Source organism: Opisthocomus hoazin, chromosome 16, assembly GCF_030867145.1.
Source record: "Opisthocomus hoazin isolate bOpiHoa1 chromosome 16, bOpiHoa1.hap1, whole genome shotgun sequence".
Lineage (NCBI taxonomy): Eukaryota > Metazoa > Chordata > Aves > Opisthocomiformes > Opisthocomidae > Opisthocomus > Opisthocomus hoazin.
In genome coordinates, this window is record NC_134429.1 from 16,009,939 (window position 1) to 16,028,505 (window position 18,567).

Genomic DNA, 18,567 nt, shown 5'->3' on the forward strand with positions numbered 1-18,567 from the left:
CCGGCGACAGAACCGCCGCGGTCTGACCCGCCGCGCCGAGCGCCGGAGCAGCGATGGGGTCACCGGGGCGTGGCGCCAGCCAGATGTTGGCAGCTGCTTCCAGCCGTTCCGGGCGCAGGCAGCGAGAGGCACGGCGAGCTCCGGGGAGCGGGGTCATCCCGTGTTTTTTTGGGGATAAAATGGGATGGAAAACTTTCCATTTGGAAAATCCCATTTTGGGGGATTTTTGCTTGGATTTTAAGCGGGGAAAAAAAACCCTTTCGGCTCAGGGACTTTGTTTAAAACTCCTGGAGGCTCAGATGGAAATATTCAGATTAATTCCCCCCCTGGAGTGGATTATCTCCGTCCCGAGGATGCTCAGGGGTCAAGCGCTAAAATTTTCCGTAGATTTTTGAGGGACAATCCAGGATTTTTTGGCTGTGGAGACGCCGATGGCACCGAGTCCCGGCAAAGCCAAATTCCCTCCCTCGTGCCGGCCGCTGACGCTGATTTTATTACCCCAAACCTGTCCCTGGAAAGGCCGTCCCAGCCCAGACTTTGCCCCAAAAATGGGAGCTGCTGCCCCAAAACCGCCCCCCACCCCGATCCCACGCGTCACCGGGACGGCCGTGGCCCCGCGTCCCGGCACACGGGCACACGGGCACGGCCGCGAGGCAACGGCCTCGTCAGACGCCGCCGACGTGCCGCGACGCGGGGAAGGGGCACAAAAGAGACCGGATTTCCTCGTCTGCTGGGAATTACGTTTTTCGGTAGAAATCTGGCCGGCCGCATGGCCGGGGGTGTGCGCGTGTCGCGACGTGAGTCAGCGCCGAAGGCTGCGCCGGGGAGGAGGGCGAGGACGAGCCCATCCCCGCGGCCTCCGGCCTCCCCACAACCCCCACCCCGGCCTTGACCCTTACAAAATAAATCCCATTTTCCCCTTTTCTTCCCTCGTCCCCGCCGCCTGCACCGCAGTTCCCCCGGGATATTGTTTTAACCCTTTTTTCCCTCCTTCAAAGGGACGGGATTGACAAAATCTCCCCTAAATCCCCCCCAGCGCGTCGGCACCGGCGGGGATTATCCCTGCTCCGGCCCGTTTCCCCGCGTCAGCAGTCCTGCCCGCCGCCCGCGCGGCGATTTTGTGTTCCCCGTCCGAAAAATGCCAAATCAGCAAAATATGTCCACATTACCCATCCGGGATGAGTGGAAAAAAGGGCAAACTAAAGAAAAAGGAGAATGGTGTCGCTAAAATTTTGATTTCTGGGCGTTTCGAGTCGAGGATTTGCCCAAAATGGCCAAATTTGGGGCAAAATTTTGCAGCTTTAGGAAAAGAAACTGAAGCATTGATGTTGGTTTTTTGAACTTTGTGCCCAATTTTGGCTTTTTTTCCCCCTTTTTTTTGTGGTTTTTTTTGTATTTTTTTGTATTTTTCTATTTTTGTACTTTTTTGTATTTTTGTACTTTTGTATTTTTTGTACTTTTTATTTTTTGTATGTTTTGTATTTTTGTATTTTTTGATTTTTTCTGTTTTTTTTGTGTTTTTTGTATTTTCTTGTATTTTTTTGTATTTTTTATTTTTTGTATTTTTTTGTATTTTTTTGTATTTTGTATTTTTGTATTTTTTCGTTTTTTGTATTTTTGTATTTTTTGTATTTTTTACTTTTTGTATTTTTGTATTTTTGTATTTTTTTGGTTTTTTTTTGTATTTTTTGTATTTTTGTATTTTTAAATTTTTTTGTATTTCTTTTGTATTTGTATTTTTTGTATTTTTTATTTTTTATATTTTTTGTACTTTTTGTATTTTTGTATATTTTTTAATTTTTTTGCAATTTTTTTCGTACTTCTTTGCGATTTTTTCGCTCTTTTTTTGCAGATTTTTCTGGGGCAGAGCAGCCACACGGGGAATCGCATTTTTCCTCCAATTCTTACGATTTTACTGATTCTTCCACGCTTTTTCCAGACGCTTTCGGCGGGGCGGGGGGAAGGGGCGGTTTTGGGGCCCGAGGGACGACAAAGCGCCGGCGTCGCGTCCCCGCGCGGGACCCCCGCGCCCCCCCGGGCGCCCTGCGGTGGGCCGCGCGGGAGGAGCTGGTGGACGTGCAGGCCGGCACATCCACCCCGAGCCCCCGCCCGCAGCCTCTGCCCGCCGGATTTGCAGCCGCTGCGCCCTAAAAACGCCTCGCGCCCCGGGGAGGGGGAGAAGGGGTGCCCGGCGCCCTGCGGGGGGTCGCGCGGGGTGCAGGGCGCTGCACCGGGCGCAGGGGGTTGCACCGCATGCGGGGGGTTGCGCTGTGTCTGGGCTGCTGCGCCGGCTGCGGGGTGCTGCGCCGCATGCGGGGGGTTGCACAAGGCCTGGGGTTTTGCGCCATGTCTGGCGTGCTGCACTGGCTGCGGGGTGCTGCACCGCATGCAGGGCGTTGCAGCGGGTGCGGGTGCTGCACCGGGCGCAGGGCTTTGCACCGCATGCGAGGTTTTGTGCTGTGTCTGGGGTGCTGCACCGCATGCAGGGCGTTGCAGCGGGTGCGGGTGCTGCACAGGCTGCGGAGTTTCACGTCGCATGCGGGGCTTTGCGCCGGGTGCGGGTGCTGCACCGGGCGCGAGGTTTCGCACCGTGTGCGAGGAATTGCACGGGCGGGGGGGTTCTGCAGCGCAGGGCTGCGCACGGGGCCTGGGGACGGACACGCAGGCGCGCGTGCACACGCACGCCGAGGCACGCTCGCACGCGGAGAGGCGGTGGCGTGCACACGCCCAGGCAAGCGGGTGCATTCACCTGGGCGGGGGCACACGCAGCCGGTGCGTTGCACACACGCACACGCGTGCAGGAACATGTGCACACACACAGGCACACACACAGGCCTGCTCACATGTGCACAGATAGGCGCACACGTCAGCAGCATGCTTGCACACTCACATGTGCACACACAGAGGCACACACACGTGCAGGCAGGCACACACTTGCACACTCACATGTGCGCACACACGTGCACAGGCACATGCACTTGCACGCCCGCACGCGCACACCCCCACAGGCAAACACCCAACTGCTCGAACACTCACTTGGACACTCACACAGCCACATGCACCCTTGCACACTTGCATGGGCAGGGAGACGTGCACCCTTGCACACTCATGTGGGCACAGACACAGGCACCCGTGCACACTTGCGTGTGCAGAGCCATGCACACTTGCACACTTGCCTGGGCACCTGCGGGTACCTGCTCCCTTGTGCACTCACGTGTGCAGAGAGACTTGTGCACCCTTGCACACTCGTGTGGACACACGCAGGCACCCACACCATTGCACACTTGGTGTGCAGACACGTGCACCCTTTCACACTCGTGTGGGCACATGAGGACACCCGCACCCTTGCACACGCGCGTGTGCAGACATATGAACCCTTGCACACTCGCCTGGGCACATGCACTTGCACGCCCCCACGCGCACACCCCCACAGGCAAACACCCAACTGCTCGCACACTCACTTGGACACTCACACAGGCACACGCACCTTTGCACACTTGCATGTGCAGAGAGACAAGTGCACCCTTGCACACTCATGTGAGCACAGACACCTGCACTCTTGCACACTCGCGTGTGCACAGACACGCGCATCCTTGCACACTCGCCCGGGCACACACGCGGGCACGCGCACCCTCGCACACTCGCGTGTGCAAGCACGGGCACGCGCGCCCTCGCGCGCTCGTTGCACACGCGCTCGCCCGCCCGCGCGCCCCTTCGCACACTCAGCCGCGCGCCCCGCCGCCCCGCCCCCACGCCCACGTGCAGACCCACACGCGCGCGCCCCCCCCGCCCCCCGCGCGCCCCCCCCACGCCCCCGCGCACGCCCCTCCTCGCCCCGCCCCCTCTCCCTCCCCGGCCCCGCCCCCTCCCCCCGCGCCGCCCAATGGGCGCCGCCGCCCCGCGCCGCCGCGCGCCCCCTGCTCGCGCCGCTCTCTTAAGCCGCTTCAATGCCCCCGCCGCGGCCGCGCGCCACCGCTCCGCTCCGCCGCGCGCCGCTCCGCCGCCCCCGGCCCGCCCGCGCCAGCCCCGCCGCCCCCCCCGCCCCGCCACCGCCCCGGGGCCGCCATGGAGACCGGCAGCAAGGTGAGTGCCACCGCGCTGGGGGGACTCCGCCGCCGCCCCCCCGCTCCCCGCGTTACACAACCGGCGGGACGCGGCCGGCTGGGGGGGGGGGGGAGGCACGCACCGGGCTGCGCGTGGCCCCCACCGGCCGTCACGCGCGGGGCGCAGCCCCACGGCCGCGCGTGGGTGCCGCCTGTCTTTTTTTTCTATTTTTTTTTTTCTTTTTGAGGAAGATTTTACCTCAGAAACGGGGCGGAACGACGCGCCCCGGGGAGAGAGTTTGAGGGCAAAGGGAAAAAAACAAAACCCCGCGACCTGAACCCCTTCCGAGGGGAGAAAATGCGAAAGGGCCAAAAAAAGGCGCTTTTGGCCCCGTTTTCGGCGGCGAGGGGATGGCGTCTGGGGTGGGGGGGGGCCCGGAACCCCCCCGGGAGGGCCCCCCGCGCCGCCCTGCCCCAACCCACCCAGAATTTACCTCAGGAACCCGGCTCGACAACTCGGCCGAAGTCCCTGGGCCGGCGGGCAGCGGCCGGGCCCTCCCGGCGCCTCCACCTGCCCCCCGGTGAACCGATCCGCGGCGATAAGGGTGGGCCGGAGCCGGCCGGCCTCGGGCCCTAATTGGGGACCGTGAGTTAATTGTCATTAAGGTCCGAGCCCGGGGTCCGCTCGTCCCGGCCCCCCCCGGGGATGCTGCCCCACGGCAGTCCCTGCCGGGAGCGTTCTGGGACACGATCAAGTATGTAGGGTTTGTTTTTTTTTTTTTCTTTTCCACGGAAGCAAATAAAAAATTCGCTCCGTGGCAATGCGAAAGCGCTGGACAATGCGTAATTAAACCCCAAAATAAGAATTTTATTCCTATTAAAGTCTCCTCTTGTTTCTCTCCCAAGCAAACGATGCCTCTTTCTTACTTTAACCCCCCTCAGCTTCACAGCGTTGGGAATCCTAGGGGTTTTTTAAAATTTAAGTTTATATTTTTACACGTATTTGATCTTTTTATTACTTTATTTAAAGCTGGCTCTACCTCAGCGCCGTGGTTTCGTTTTTTTCTTTTGGGGCGAGGTGTGGGTTTGGGGCTGGGAGCCGGGAACGTGACGGCCGGCAGCACGCCGATGGGGGCAGGAATTAAAGAGAAATTTGCTCTCGTAACGAAGAAATCTGATGCGCTGCCGGCCGGGTTGAGCTCCCGGCTACCGAAATGGAGCCGGAGACGCGCTGCCTCTGCTTTTCCGTCTTAAGAATGAGCCCATTACATAAATTTGGGTTAGAAATGATTAATTTTTTTTGAAGGTAATTAACTGCAGGAACAGTTTGCTGCGCTCCGATGGGCGACGCTTAAATCCAGAGGGCATTTAGCAAGGGAAGAAGGGGATTTTATTGAAGCAGCCAGCGGTGGGGGACGAGCTCACCCCTCCACCCTTCAATTTAATATTTAATATTAGCGAAGCCGGAGATGCTTTTCTGCCCACGGAGCTCTTTGCATGTGAAAACATCTCCAGGGCTCGTCGCAGCCACTCTTGTGGTTGCAGAACTCGGAGGGATGGTGTCGCCGTCCCCGGCTGACCTTTAAGGGGAAAAAAAAAAGTAAATAAAAAATGAAAATAATGCCGCTCTGACTCCGCTTCCCCTCGCTGTGAGTTTTCTCCCACGCTGATAATCCCTCCCCCAAAATCTGGGCTGATGCTGGCGGTGCTGGTGTTGCCCCCCTGCCCGCTCTGGCTGCAGAAAGCCCCCTTGTTGGTAGATGCCGGGGCCCGCGCCGTGGCTTTTGGAGCAGGTTTTACCCGGCCCGCCGTGGGTGCGTAAGTTTTTCCTGGGCTGGGAGCCAGCGTGCAGCCGTGGTATCCCGGGCAGTGGCTGGATCCGGTTATCTTTGCTCCAGCAAGCGTGCACGATGCTGCGCGGCTGCACCCCCTCCCCACGGTTACCCCCTGCAGCCGTCCCAGGACGGGACCTCTGGGAATCGGCCTCCGGCATGCTCGTTAAAGCCTCGTGGCTATTTTTTATGGGCTCTCTTTGAATATGGATTTTCCTGAAATTCCCTCCTGGGACACATTTAAAAAATGTTATTATTTTTGTTCTTAAAGTGATTATTCATTTCCTTGTTCCATGAGGCAGGCAGCATCCCGACACCCTCCCATGCTGGGGGAGGGAGGTAAAGTGAGTTGTGAAGCCCGACACAGCCCGCTGTGGGTTTGGGGGGCTGCTGTCACCCCACAGGTTGGTAGCTCCTCTGAGCATCCTGCCTTCCGTGTTCGAGTAATGAAGAAAGCAGGAAGCAGCAGAAAAAATTATTAATTTATTCAAATTGCAAGCGCTATGCTCACCTTCCTATAAGATATAGGAGTTGGGGGGGTAAAAATCCATGCTGGCCATCTCCAGGCTGTGAGTGAGTTTACTGCACAAACGTCAGAAGGGGAAGTGTGTTGGGTTTTTTTTTTTCTTAAACTCCAAATAAAGCCACTGTTTTCTGCAAGCGGTTAAAAAAAACAACCAACAAACCCTTCGCCTGGTTTTGCAGGAATTTCCCATGCAAGGCTGCCCTTAAAAATCAACTTTTTTTTTTTTTTTTCTTCCTCGTAACTCTCCATCTTAAGCCTCTCCTTTAATGGCGAGGTTAAAGCCGAAAGGCTCCCGGATCAGGCCGGGCAGTGTGTTTGGAACTGGGAAGCCAGCAGCGAGCGGGAGGAGCTGACTCACGGTGACCCTGCCCGCGGAGAACCTCCAAAAACACCGGCAGCCGTCCTACCAACCCTTTCCCTTCGCCTCTTCAAGCTGCTGGGAGTTTAGTAGAAATAGAAATATTTTCTTTACTGGAGGTTAAAAGCAGAAGTTCTTTTTGCTAGAGGTTAAAACTGCAAAAGTAACTTTATTATTTAATTCTCTGTGGGGTGGTGGCTGGCGTTGGAGCAAAGAGGTGTTGCTACCTGCCGCCTTCCCGTAGCAAAGTTCGCGCCGGCGTGGTGCATCCCCATCCCTGCGGCGCGGTGCTGCCGTGATTCACCCTGCGCTCACCGTCGGCTTGCTGGGGCAGGCGAGCCGGCCTTCAGCGACGCAGAGTAAAAATCACTACCCGAAAAAGCAAGCGGTAGCCTCCAAAAAGAAAAGAATAAATCACCCAAAACCCCATAACAACAACAACAACAATCCCCCAACCTCTCCATTTTTTTTAACAACGTTTATTGAAGCACGGGTTGCTTTTGGCATTCCAAACGCAGCTTTGCAGAGCAGCGGGCGGATGGGTGAGGTTGGAGTTGGAATTTCGGGTTTTTTGGGGGGCTTTTTTCATGTTTGTCTGGGATGCCAGCAACTTTCCAGCCTGTTTTTGCCCTCCCAAGCGGAGCATTTTCTTCTCGGGGTGGGTTTGTTCAGAAGCACCAAACAATAACCAAGTGCTAAAACCTCCCTGATTAGTTGTGTTGGGGCCAAGCTTAATTAATGAGAGTCATTAATGGGGCTGGCTTTATTCCCTGTTACTTTTTCCCTGCAAACTTTACTGTGGGGGGAGGCGGTTTGGCTGGAGAGCTGAGGTCAGCGAGCAGCACTTATTTATATTATAAATAATATAAAAATAAGAAAAGGTAAGAAAAGAAAAAAAGAAAATGCTTCTTAAATAAGAAAATACCCAAATTTTTTCGCGTCCGCTTTGCAGCTCGCCCAGGGGTTGTGTTTAGGGGGGGTCAGACTGGCACCAATCCCTTGGGAATATTGATATGAGATGCCGGGGGAGCATCCCTGAGCTGGGGTGATGCACCGGTACCTGGGATAACCGGGGAGAGCCCAGCCCCCCCCCCCCCAAATTAAAGGGCTTATAAATTTCATGTGGATCATCCCAAAGCTGATTAACTGGGAATGTCGGATCCTGGTTCTCGGGGCTGAGTGCTGGGAAAATCTCCTGCCTGGGATAATTGGGCCGTTAACGAAGGTGGCCCAAGCGCTGGCCTGCCCTGACCCCGCTCCCGAACAAGGCTCCGATTGTCGCTCCGGCTTAAGCAGGAGGAAGAGGAGGCAGGCGAAGGGTTTGCCAAGCAGCCAGGATTTTGCTTAGCGACTGTTAATTAGGCTCCGATGCAAAAACTTCGTTAGCGGTGGCTGTCCGGGCCATCCTCGCGCTGATGCGGGGACAGTGCTCGGCCGACCGGCGGCGTCACCACGGTGTCCCCAAAAGCATCTCGTGCTGGCCTGCTGCCCGGGTGTCACGTGGAGCCCTCGGAGGGGACCCTGCGAGCCCAGAGAAAATCTCCTGCCCCACTCCAGACGCAAAAAATTCCTGGAATGCCCAAACAGTATATTTTTAAGCCCAAATCAGTATTTTTTTAAATTATTTTTTTTCCCCTTAGCCCTCGTGGGCCACAAAAAAAAGCAAGTTTTCACTTTTATGCTGCGTATTGGTGCTCACAACCTCACGAGCATTTGTCTTCCTCTTGCAGCTCCCCAGGGAGAGGCACGGGGGGAGCTCCCCGTTGGGGGGCTCACAGCTGGGACCCCAAGTTTAACCCCTCTTTTCTTATTTTCTTCCCCCTTTTCCTGCAGATGACAGCTCGTCTGATGCTCGCTGTGGGAGGAGCAGTGCTGGGTTCCTTGCAATTTGGCTACAACACCGGCGTCATCAACGCCCCGCAAAAGGTAAGCGTGCGCCAAGCCATCTCGCCGTCGCAAAATTCCACTCCCCCTGTGCCCGAAAACAAACTCGTATCCGCCGCCAGCCCGGCTAAAATAGTACATCCCGCTAGGCAGCTTACTGCCTGTAATGGGATTTGCGAGGGAATTATTTAGCTCCCGCCTTCCCAGGAGAATTAGTTTCCTCCTCGCTTAGTGTTTTTGTCAGGAAAAATCCCAGGAACGCGTGCAGGATGCTCTCTGGGTGGGACTGGTGTAACTTTTAACCTCGTTTCTTAGCGAAGGTCTGGGAGCTAATTAGGGTTTGAGTCATCTCCAAGCTGGGGAATGACCGCTCCGGTGGGAGCTTTGCATCCCGGTGCGTCGCGGGCAGGACGTCCCCGGGAGGAGAGCGGGTGGGCTGGGGCAGGCTGCGCGCGAAGGCGGATGGAGAGCGGGAGGTGTTCGCTCCTTCGCACGGTGCCAGGACCCTCCAGCACCTGCTGGCTGCGTGGGAGCCTTGAAAAACCTGACTTTCCCCAAGTTACGTGGTTTTTTGAGGTGTTGAAGGCTTGGAGATGTTAGCTGAGAAATCCCGTGTGGTGCTTGCGACGTGCTCTGGGTAAAGCGTGAGTGCCAGGGCAAGGTGTCGAAGGACAAACCGGGGTGCGGCTGCTGCTGCGTGAGAGCAGAGCCTGTCCCTGAGCATCACCTCATAATTAGAACCACGCTGTGAGATTATTAATCCCGTTACCAGTGAATGGGCTGCAAAATCTCACCTTGAGCACCGAAAAAGCTCCTTGTGGGAGAGAAGACCCTGTGCAAAATCTTCCCAGACCCCCATCAGTGTGGAAAGAGCAAAAAAGCAGCAGATTGCCTTCACGGGAGGCGTTGCATTAAATGGTGTTCAATGGCGGCGAGTGGGCTGAGCAGGATTTCACGGGCTGGAGGCTGCGGCTCCCGTCCAGCACCTTCCGTGCTTGCACCCATGGCCACGGTGCACGCATCTGTGCCAAAGACATCGCCCTGCTGAAAAAATCCCAACCCGTCCTCGCCTTCCCCTGGACTGATCTGCGCTGGTGACGTTCGTGCTCGGCTGGCGCGAGCATCACCTCCCGGACAGGCAACGGGAGCGGCGTTCGAACCAGCAGCGAGCTGGGAGATCCCTGGAAGCGCGCTGAGGAGCAGCCGTCTGGCGCCTGCCCTCGTTCTTCGCCGAGCTCCGGCACAGTGGGGAGCAGGCTCTGTAACGACCGCCTTGCCTGGAGCCCGGCCCCTGCATCCCGGTCGTGTGACGTTTCCCTGCAGCTGAAGGGCTTTGCCCGTCCTCTCCCGCTGCTCGGGGTGACGCGGGCAGGGGCCTGAGCTGCAGTCTGCCCTGGGTTCCTCAGACCCCCAGCAAAGCGAGATTCCCCCCCGCAATGGGTGCTGCCTCGGTTTCCCTCATGTTTTTTAGGATCAAGCCCTCGGGGCTGAGGCCAGGGATGGGCTGTGCGTTTCAGGGGCGAGTCACCCAGCGAGCGACGCTGTGTTTGGGTTGCAGAGCTGGCGGGGGAAAGGGTTTGGGGTGTGGAGGGGCACAAGGGGAGGCGGGACGGGTGTTGTCCTGGGGAGCAGGGTGCTCTGGGCACAGGGGTTCATCCCACCTTTGAGGGTGGGGATGCGCTGGGTGCGGGGTCGGGGATGCATCAGGGCACGGGATTGGGGGGCAGCGAAGTTGAATGGGGAAGCATTGGGGTGCAGGATGGGGATGCATTGGGATTGGGATGCACTGGGATAAACTGGGGCACAGGATTAGGGTTGGGATGCAGGATGGAGATGCATTGGGATGCATTGGGGCGCAGGATGAGGATGCACTGGGATAAACTGGGGTGCAGGATTGGGGTTGGGATGCAGGATGGGGATGCATTGTGACTGGGATGCATCGGGGTGCAGGGTGAGGATGCACTGGGATAAACTGGGGCGCAGGATTGGGGTTGGGATGCAGGATGGGGATGCAGTGGGATTGGGATGCATCGGGGTGCAGGGTGAGGATGCACTGGGATAAACTGGGGCGCAGGATTGGGGTTGGGATGCAGGATGGGGATGCAGTGGGATTGGGATGCATCGGGGCGCAGGGTGAGGATGCACTGGGATAAACTGGGGCGCAGGATTGGGGTTGGGATGCAGGATGGGGATGCAGTGGGATTGGGATGCATCGGGGTGCAGGATGAGGATGCACTGGGATAAACTGGGGCGCAGGATTGGGGTTGGGGATGCAGGATGGGGATGCAGTGGGGTGCAAGATGAGGATACTTCAGGATAAAGTGGGGCACGGGGCGGGAATGCGTTGGGGCGCAGGGTGGGGATGCGTTGGGGTGCATCGGTGCGCAGGGCGGGGATGCATCATTCCCCTGGCTTCAGCGAGGCAGAGGCAGCAGTGTTTGCTGGCCGCAGCTCCCCGTGGCTGCGCAGAACGGCCCTCAGCCCCCCGCGGGAGAAAGGAGCCTGTCTCGTGGTCCTCTTTGAGACAGCGGCTCGGTGTTTGTGGGGTGTTTGCAGATGGGATGGGGGGGGAGAGAGTGGAGGCTTTGGGGAAAGCAGGGAGGAATTTAGGCCACTGCAGGGTTTGGTGGGGTGCGTGCAGAGACCCGGTGACCCCCCTGAGAGCCCGAGCCAGGGCTGGGTTCTCCAGATAATGTCGGTTATGTATTTTGGTGATGGTAGGAAAAGCGGACAGAGCGCCCAAGGCGTCAAAACCTCCAGGTGAAGCAGGAGACAAACGAAATCGCTTAAATATTGAAAACCTAATGGTTGAGGGGCTTTGCAAAAGAAACAACTTAAAAAAAAATATATATATACATTATTGGAATTTATAGCGGAGCACAGGGGTGTATTTCTTGCGCTGCCTCTGCCAGGGGCTCTCGTTTGTGCTTGAAGCGATGGGAAAACTGGAAACCGACGGGGGACTGTGCGGGCGCTGAACGGGGAGCTGAGCACATGCGAAACCCTTCGAAGCAGCGAGGCCTCCGCGTCCGGCAGCGCCTGCCCCTGCTTGCGCGAAACACACCTCCGGTCCTCCTGGCCGGGGTTGGCTGGGTGTGTTGTCGAGCCCTTTGCTTTTTCGTTTTGGGCGTGGGTGACCCTTAAATAACTTGAAGCTTTCGGCAATGGGCTGGCTTGAAAAATATATTTAAAATATATATACATGAAAAATGTAAAGGATGTAAAAAAGGGTGTTCTGCGAAGACAGTAATTACAAACCAGTGCCTTGCCTGGATGTTAGCAGTGCAGTATGGCAGAATTCTAGCAGAAATATTGTGCTATGGAAGCATTGCGGGAAAAATCCTAGAAATTAGGCTCAAGGGAGCGTCCAAGGCAGTGGGAATTGATCTCACCCGCTTCCAGCTGCTCGGGTGACCCTGCTGTCTTCCTCACCTTCCTCCTCCATCTCTGTTGTGTTTCCGCTGCCGGGGATGGAGCTGTCCCTTGCTGCCTCCCGTGCCCTGGGTAGGAGTGTGACCTCCCCACGGCTGCCCGGCGAGGCGAAAGAGGTATTTTGGCAAGGCCAAGCCTCTCTCGGCAGGGCAAGACCAGAACCCGTCTGGCTGCATTTCCCCGGCGCATCCCATCAGGTTTTCTCCCTGGGGCTGGAGCCGAGCCACCGGCCCGGCGGCTGGGCGGCTCCCGGCCCCGTGACGCATCATCTTGTGAGCTGCGCTTGCCGGCCAGGGGTCTGTAGGCGGCCGGGCTGAGGCCGGGCAATTCGTAACACCGGTGGCACAGATGGAATGGGGATGGCTTTAACCCGTGGCTTTGCTTCTCCCCCGTCTTTCACAGGTGATTGAGGACTTCTACAACCGTACCTGGCTGTACCGATACGACGAGCCCATCAGCCCTGCCACCCTCACCACGCTGTGGTCCCTCTCCGTCGCCATCTTCTCCGTCGGAGGGATGATTGGGTCCTTTTCCGTGGGGCTCTTTGTCAATCGCTTCGGCCGGTGAGCACCGAGCGTGGTGGGCCCCAACGGGAGGGTCGCGCAGCCTCACCCCACCCCAACATCGCAGAGGGGTGGCTTTGGCTTTGGGCAGCTCTCTCCTGCCAAGAGCCAATGTCTGGGTTCTCCTGACACCCCCCTTCAGCCTCTCTGACCCCCATGGTCCTCCTCACCCTCCTCCCTTCCCTCCCCAGGCGCAACTCCATGCTGATGTCCAACATTCTCGCCTTCGTGTCTGCCATCCTCATGGGCTTCTCCAAGATGGCTTTCTCCTTCGAGATGCTCATCCTCGGCCGTTTCATCATTGGCCTCTACTCCGGCCTCACCACCGGTTTTGTCCCCATGTACGTGGGTGAAGTGTCGCCCACCTCTCTGCGGGGTGCGCTGGGGACCTTCCACCAGCTCGGCATCGTCGTGGGCATCCTCATCGCGCAGGTAAGTGCCGGAGAACCGGCTGGGGCAGGGGGCTTCCCCCATCTTTGGTGCTGATGCTCATCAGGGTCTGCAGGGGATGGGGTTTAACGCAGTCTAGGGTGGAGCCGGGGCTGGAGGGATGGACCTGGATCTCGGCAGGAGCAGGAATGCTGCGAGACCGTAAGGTCTGGGCTGGGCAGCAGCGTGACGCGATGTCTGCTGGCCAGCGGGAAGCATTGCCGCTGTCCCATGTCCCGTTGGCAGGCGCTACGGGCTTGGACGCCCATGAGCAGCAGGGTTGGGTCCAGCTTGAGCTGGGGAAGGGTGGCTCAACCCCTCTCGTCCTCAGGTGTTCGGTTTGGACTTGATCATGGGAAACGACTCGCTCTGGCCGCTGCTCCTGGGGTTCATCTTCATCCCTGCCCTGCTGCAGTGCGTCATCCTGCCCTTCGCCCCCGAGAGCCCCCGCTTCCTCCTCATCAACCGCAACGAGGAGAACAAAGCCAAGAGCGGTGAGTGACCGCTGTCCCCGAGCTCATCCCGCCACGCAGGAGGGTCCTCAGCTGCTCCTGACCCCACCTCGCGCTCTTCCCTGTAGTCCTCAAGAAGCTGCGGGGCACGACGGACGTCAGCAGCGACCTCCAGGAGATGAAGGAGGAGAGCCGGCAAATGATGAGGGAGAAGAAGGTCACCATAATGGAGCTCTTCCGTTCCCCCATGTATCGCCAGCCCATCCTCATCGCCATCGTCCTGCAGCTGTCCCAGCAGCTCTCGGGGATCAACGCAGTGAGTTCTGGGGGGACCTGGATGCTGCGGGTCAGCTGGTTTCACCCAGAACTTGGGTGGCTCCAAGACCTGACTCCTTTCCTCCTGGCACATCCCTGCCCTTCGTAGGTCTTCTACTACTCCACCAGCATTTTTGAGAAGTCGGGTGTGGAGCAGCCTGTCTACGCCACCATCGGCTCCGGCGTGGTGAATACGGCTTTCACAGTCGTTTCGGTGAGTTTTGGCCCACCGAGCTCTCGCCGGGGAAGGTGGAGAGAAGAGGGCTTTCCTCCAGGCTGGGAGCCGTGCTGACGGCCGCCTGTCCCCACCCAACAGCTCTTCGTGGTGGAGCGAGCCGGGCGCAGGACCCTCCACCTCATCGGCCTGGCGGGGATGGCGGGCTGCGCGGTGCTCATGACCATTGCCCTGACGCTGCTGGTGAGTGGGGGGAGCTGAGGGGACGGGTGGGCTGGGGGGAGGTCCTGTGTGACGCCCCTTGCTGTGGTGGCTTGGAGGAGGAGGTGGCCTGGCTGGAGAGGAGGAAGGACGCGTCCTCCGAGAGGTGATGGCTGAGCATCCCTGCTGCCCAGACCTCACTCGAGGTCCCAGGAATCCACTCTGCGATCTGGAAAAACCTCACGGCTTCCCTGCCAGCACCGCGCTGGCTCGAGTCTCGTCCCCTGGGGTGACCAGGTGCTCCGTCCCCCTTCATTCGCCCCCCAACCTTCTCCCTCTCCCTCGGACTAGGACCAAATGCCCTGGATGTCCTACCTCAGCATCGTGGCCATCTTTGGGTTCGTGGCCTTCTTTGAGATCGGCCCAGGCCCCATCCCCTGGTTTATCGTGGCAGAACTGTTCAGCCAAGGCCCTCGTCCCGCTGCCTTTGCTGTTGCCGGGCTCTCCAACTGGACCTCCAACTTCATCGTGGGCATGGGCTTCCAGTACATCGCGGTAATCACGAGGGAGCGGGCTTGGTGGGGTGGGCGGTGTGGCTTCTCCTGAGCCCCAAGACCTGGGCTGGGGTGGTTTGGGTGGGTGATGGCCCCGGGGGAGAGGGACGGGGCGAGGAGCTGGGCTTGGGGGTCCCCTGGGTCCCCTCCGAGTTGAGAGATCCTGTGCAAGGGCAGGAGAAGCCAGGCCTTGGATCGTGGTGGCTGATGCGGGCACGGCGGTCACCGGATGGACCTTCAGTCGTGGTCCGTCTCCGCTCCTGGCACCGGTGGTGGAGCACCATCTCCATCCCCGCGCTCACCCCTTCCTCCTCATCTCCCCTCCCACCAGCAACTCTGCGGCTCCTACGTCTTCATCATCTTCACGGTGCTGCTAGTCCTTTTCTTCGTCTTCACCTACTTCAAGGTGCCGGAGACGAAGGGCCGGACCTTCGACGAGATCGCCTCGGGGTTCCGTCAGGGGGGAGCCAGCCAGAGCGACAAAACCCCGGACGAGTTCCACAGCCTGGGCGCCGACTCGCAGGTCTAAGCGCCCGCGGCCGCGCTCCCCACGCCTCGGCGTTCGCTCCCCACCGTGCTTTGTACAGAGACCGGGCGGGCGGGAGCGGGGGGTGCCCGCACCCCTCTTCCGGACTCCCCGCTGCTTCACCGGGGACAGACTGACCTATTTTATTATTATTATTATTATTTTTTCTTGCTAGAAACGATTTTTTTTCCTTTTTTTTTTTTTTTAGCTGGTTTCGCGTCCAGGATTTCAAAGCCGATAGGTGTTTTAAAAACCGACCGCGCAGCCCCCGCCAGCGGGAGGGCCGCTCCCCGTTTTTAACGACGCGACAGGTTATTTAACGAGAAATCACATAGCGGAAGTTTTTTTTAAAGCTGGAAACTTTGGTTTTTAACCTTCTAATTGTAGGAAAAAAAAAATGTAAATCGACTAAATCTAAACCAACGAATTTTCTGGTTTTTAAAAAAAACCCAACCGAACCCGAGTTATTCTCTAAAGCAGCCCGGTGACCCCCGGCCCCTGGAGGGGGATCTGGCAGTGCCGCGGTTGGATCCGCAGTCGCCTCCGCCACAGCCTCCTGGCTCCTTCGTCCCCACCTCAGCCAGGAGGGGACGAGGCGAGCGGGGGGAACGCCCCTTTTTGGGAGGTTTTGGTTTGTTTTTAGTTTTTTTTCGCGGCTGAATCTCGGCAATATTTGCCTGAGGGCGAAGCGACCCGGCAGCCCCCCACCCAAACCCTCGCCCCGCGGCTGCGCCCACTTCCCGCGCTGTGTATAGACTGGAAGATATTTATATTATATATATTTTTGTTCGATGGTTGTTAATAGTAGACTTTTTAAGTTATAGCGTTTCTGATTTGACAAGCAAAGTACTGTAAATATTCTTGGCGTCTGTGCGCACTGTATAATGTGTACAACAAGGTACAGAGGCAGAGGTGTAGTTTCTGTAGCGCCCGAGCAGCAGCTTCGCCCTGGGTAGGAGGACTCCTGGATAGTTCGGTCCTGCACTGTAGCTGTATCTATTGCACTGAATCCCCGGCTGTAGGATATTAAACAAAAAACATCAGAGAAATACTGTCCTTTTCAAAGAAAACCGAAACCCTCCCAAACGCCTCCCTTCTCCCCGCGCGCTGCTGGCGTGGGGGCTCCTGGCACATTCCCAAAGCCACAGGCAGTTGTTTTTTTTTTTTTTTTTAAATAGTATTATTTTTTTTTTTTTTAACTTATTTGTCTGGTTTGGAAGTGATCACACTTGACCACACTTGACAGAAAAATAAAGGTGGTGGGGGGGGAAAAATAAAAATAAAAATACCCTGTGCTAAACTCACCGCATCTCTGCGCCGCACCCGCGGAGCACGTGTCTGTGTGGTGGGTTGGATTTATTTTTTAAATAAAAAAAAAAAAAAAACCTCAAATCCCTAAAGCAAAGTGCCAAGCGGAAGGTGTGCGGTGTGCTCACAATAAAGCAGAACGTACGCAGCGACCCAGCCGCTGTCTCCTGTGCCCTCATTCCACCTCGGGGCGGGGGAGATCTTTGCCACCGGGTCCTGATCCCGGGATGGAGCAGTGGGTGGGGGGCTGGCACAGAGCCATTTGCACCCCTTGGTCTCCGCTTGGTCCCGGTCTCGGAGCCCCGCTTTCGGGAACGTGGCTCCCCGCGTCTGCGCTGCGTTTTGGACCCGGAATGCTCTGGACCGGAGCCATCCCTAAGCAGGCTGCGGGCGCTGCCGACAGCCTGCCCGCTTCATCCCCTCGCCGCACCCCGGCTCTGCCTGTGGCTCGGGCAGATCCCAGGCGCGGAGGGAGCCTGCTGCTCCTTCGCAGATCCAGTTTATTTTGCCCCCCCCCGCCCTGCCTGAACTGGCGAGGTGCCAAGAGCTGCGAGTCCAAACGCTTTCGGGCAAAGAAACGCCGCGCTCGGTCACTTCAGGCTTTTTTCCACTCGTTGAAGCGTCTCCTTGCCCCAAAGCGCGCCTGCTGGAAAACAGAAACAACGCTTATAAAAGCTTTCAAAGCTCCCCAAAAATGTTCTTTATTTGCCCAGGGCTCTGCTCCCCGCCTGCGGTCACGTTTCCGCTCCCAGCCCTTGCCCGCCGCCGCTCCTGGAGGTGCTCACCCCGGCGCAAAGTTCCCTTTCACCCCATTTATTTTTTATGGCGTTGAACAGCCGGGAGCAGCGGCACGGCCCGGCCCAGCGCGCAGGCTCAGCCTGGCTGCGGGATTACTGCCGCCCCGATCCCCGGCCACCCTGACCCCAATCCCCCCGCGCCCCGAGGCACTGTGCCAGCGGGCGCAGCCCCCACCGGCGTCCCCAGGGTGGTCGGTCTGGCTGAAGGGGGACGCGTCCACCGGCGTCGGGGGTCTCCTGCCCGTCCCCAAAGCCTCTCTGCCCCTCGTGCACCCCGACCCGCGCTGTCATGAGATGTCGGGTGAAACGGAGCCGTTCCCTCTCCCAGCAGCATCGCTCCCTGCTAATTGCTCAGGTCCCAGCTTGACGAGGCATTCAAAACGCATACTTGACTCCATCCCGATTCAGCGAGGCAATTACACGCACTCGTAAATCCTCCTGAAGTAAAATGAGACTTAATCGCAGGCTTAAAGCTCAGCCCAACGCTGCCCTTGGCAGGGCGGGTTTCCCTTCGCCTCTTCCCCGGCCGAGCGAGGCTGTCGCACACCTCGGCAGCAGACCACCGCCTCCCGTCCCGCTCTGCCGCGGTCTCCTCCAGCCCCTTGCCGATGTCCCTCCACCTTCACGCCGGGGGTCCTGCGTGCCCCCTGCCCGGCCGGTCTGCTCACCGGGGCAGGAGCCCGCAGAAGGTCCGTGGGCAGAAGGTGACACGGGGGACGTCCTGCTCGGACGTCCTGCTGAGGCCGGCAGCAGAGGTAACGGGCTGCCTATGGGCTGGCGAGCTCTCAGCCATGAGGAACCCGCGTCTCCTCCGGCTGGGAGCCCTGGCTGGAGCTAGCCAGCCTTTTAATGCTTCCCCTCAGAGCGCTTCCAGTCCCCCACGCTGTTCGGGTGGTCCCTCCTGGACGCGAGTCCTTCCGGGAGCAGAACAAGCGAGCCCCTCGGTGCCACGAGGCTCCTCCAAAGCACTGCGAACAGGGAGAGCGTGGGTTTGGAGACGGAGGGGCCCTGCAGAGCAGTGCCACACCTGCGCCAGCGCCGCCAGGCCCCAGGGAGCCGGCGCCAAGCACCCACGTCAGGACCTTCCCCGCGGTCCCGCCGGAGCCCTCCCTGCTATCTCCCTCCTCAGACTGAGAGGGAAATTGAGGAAACTGGTAACAAACACCCCGTGG

The 18,567-nt window shown here is 58.2% G+C and overlaps 1 protein-coding gene across 1 annotated transcript; it reads left to right on the top strand.

Moving 5' to 3' along the window:
• The first annotated feature begins 4,015 nt into the window (after positions 1-4,015).
• Positions 4,016-16,755, top strand: SLC2A1 (solute carrier family 2 member 1). The gene is made up of 10 exons (XM_075437391.1): positions 4,016-4,083; positions 8,593-8,685; positions 12,478-12,638; positions 12,830-13,070; positions 13,399-13,561; positions 13,648-13,835; positions 13,944-14,048; positions 14,151-14,252; positions 14,562-14,765; positions 15,096-16,755. The coding sequence occupies exons 1-10, from the start codon at positions 4,066-4,068 to the stop codon at positions 15,291-15,293; spliced, it is 1,473 nt and encodes a 490-aa protein (XP_075293506.1). The 5' UTR covers positions 4,016-4,065; the 3' UTR covers positions 15,294-16,755.
• The last annotated feature ends 1,812 nt before the right edge of the window (positions 16,756-18,567 follow it).

Coding starts and splice junctions, on each gene's coding strand:
- SLC2A1 (XM_075437391.1), top strand. Junction 12,639..12,829: donor TTTGTCAATCGCTTCGGCCG/GTGAGCACCGAG, acceptor TTCCCTCCCCAG/GCGCAACTCCATGCTGATGT. Junction 13,071..13,398: donor TGGGCATCCTCATCGCGCAG/GTAAGTGCCGGA, acceptor TCTCGTCCTCAG/GTGTTCGGTTTGGACTTGAT.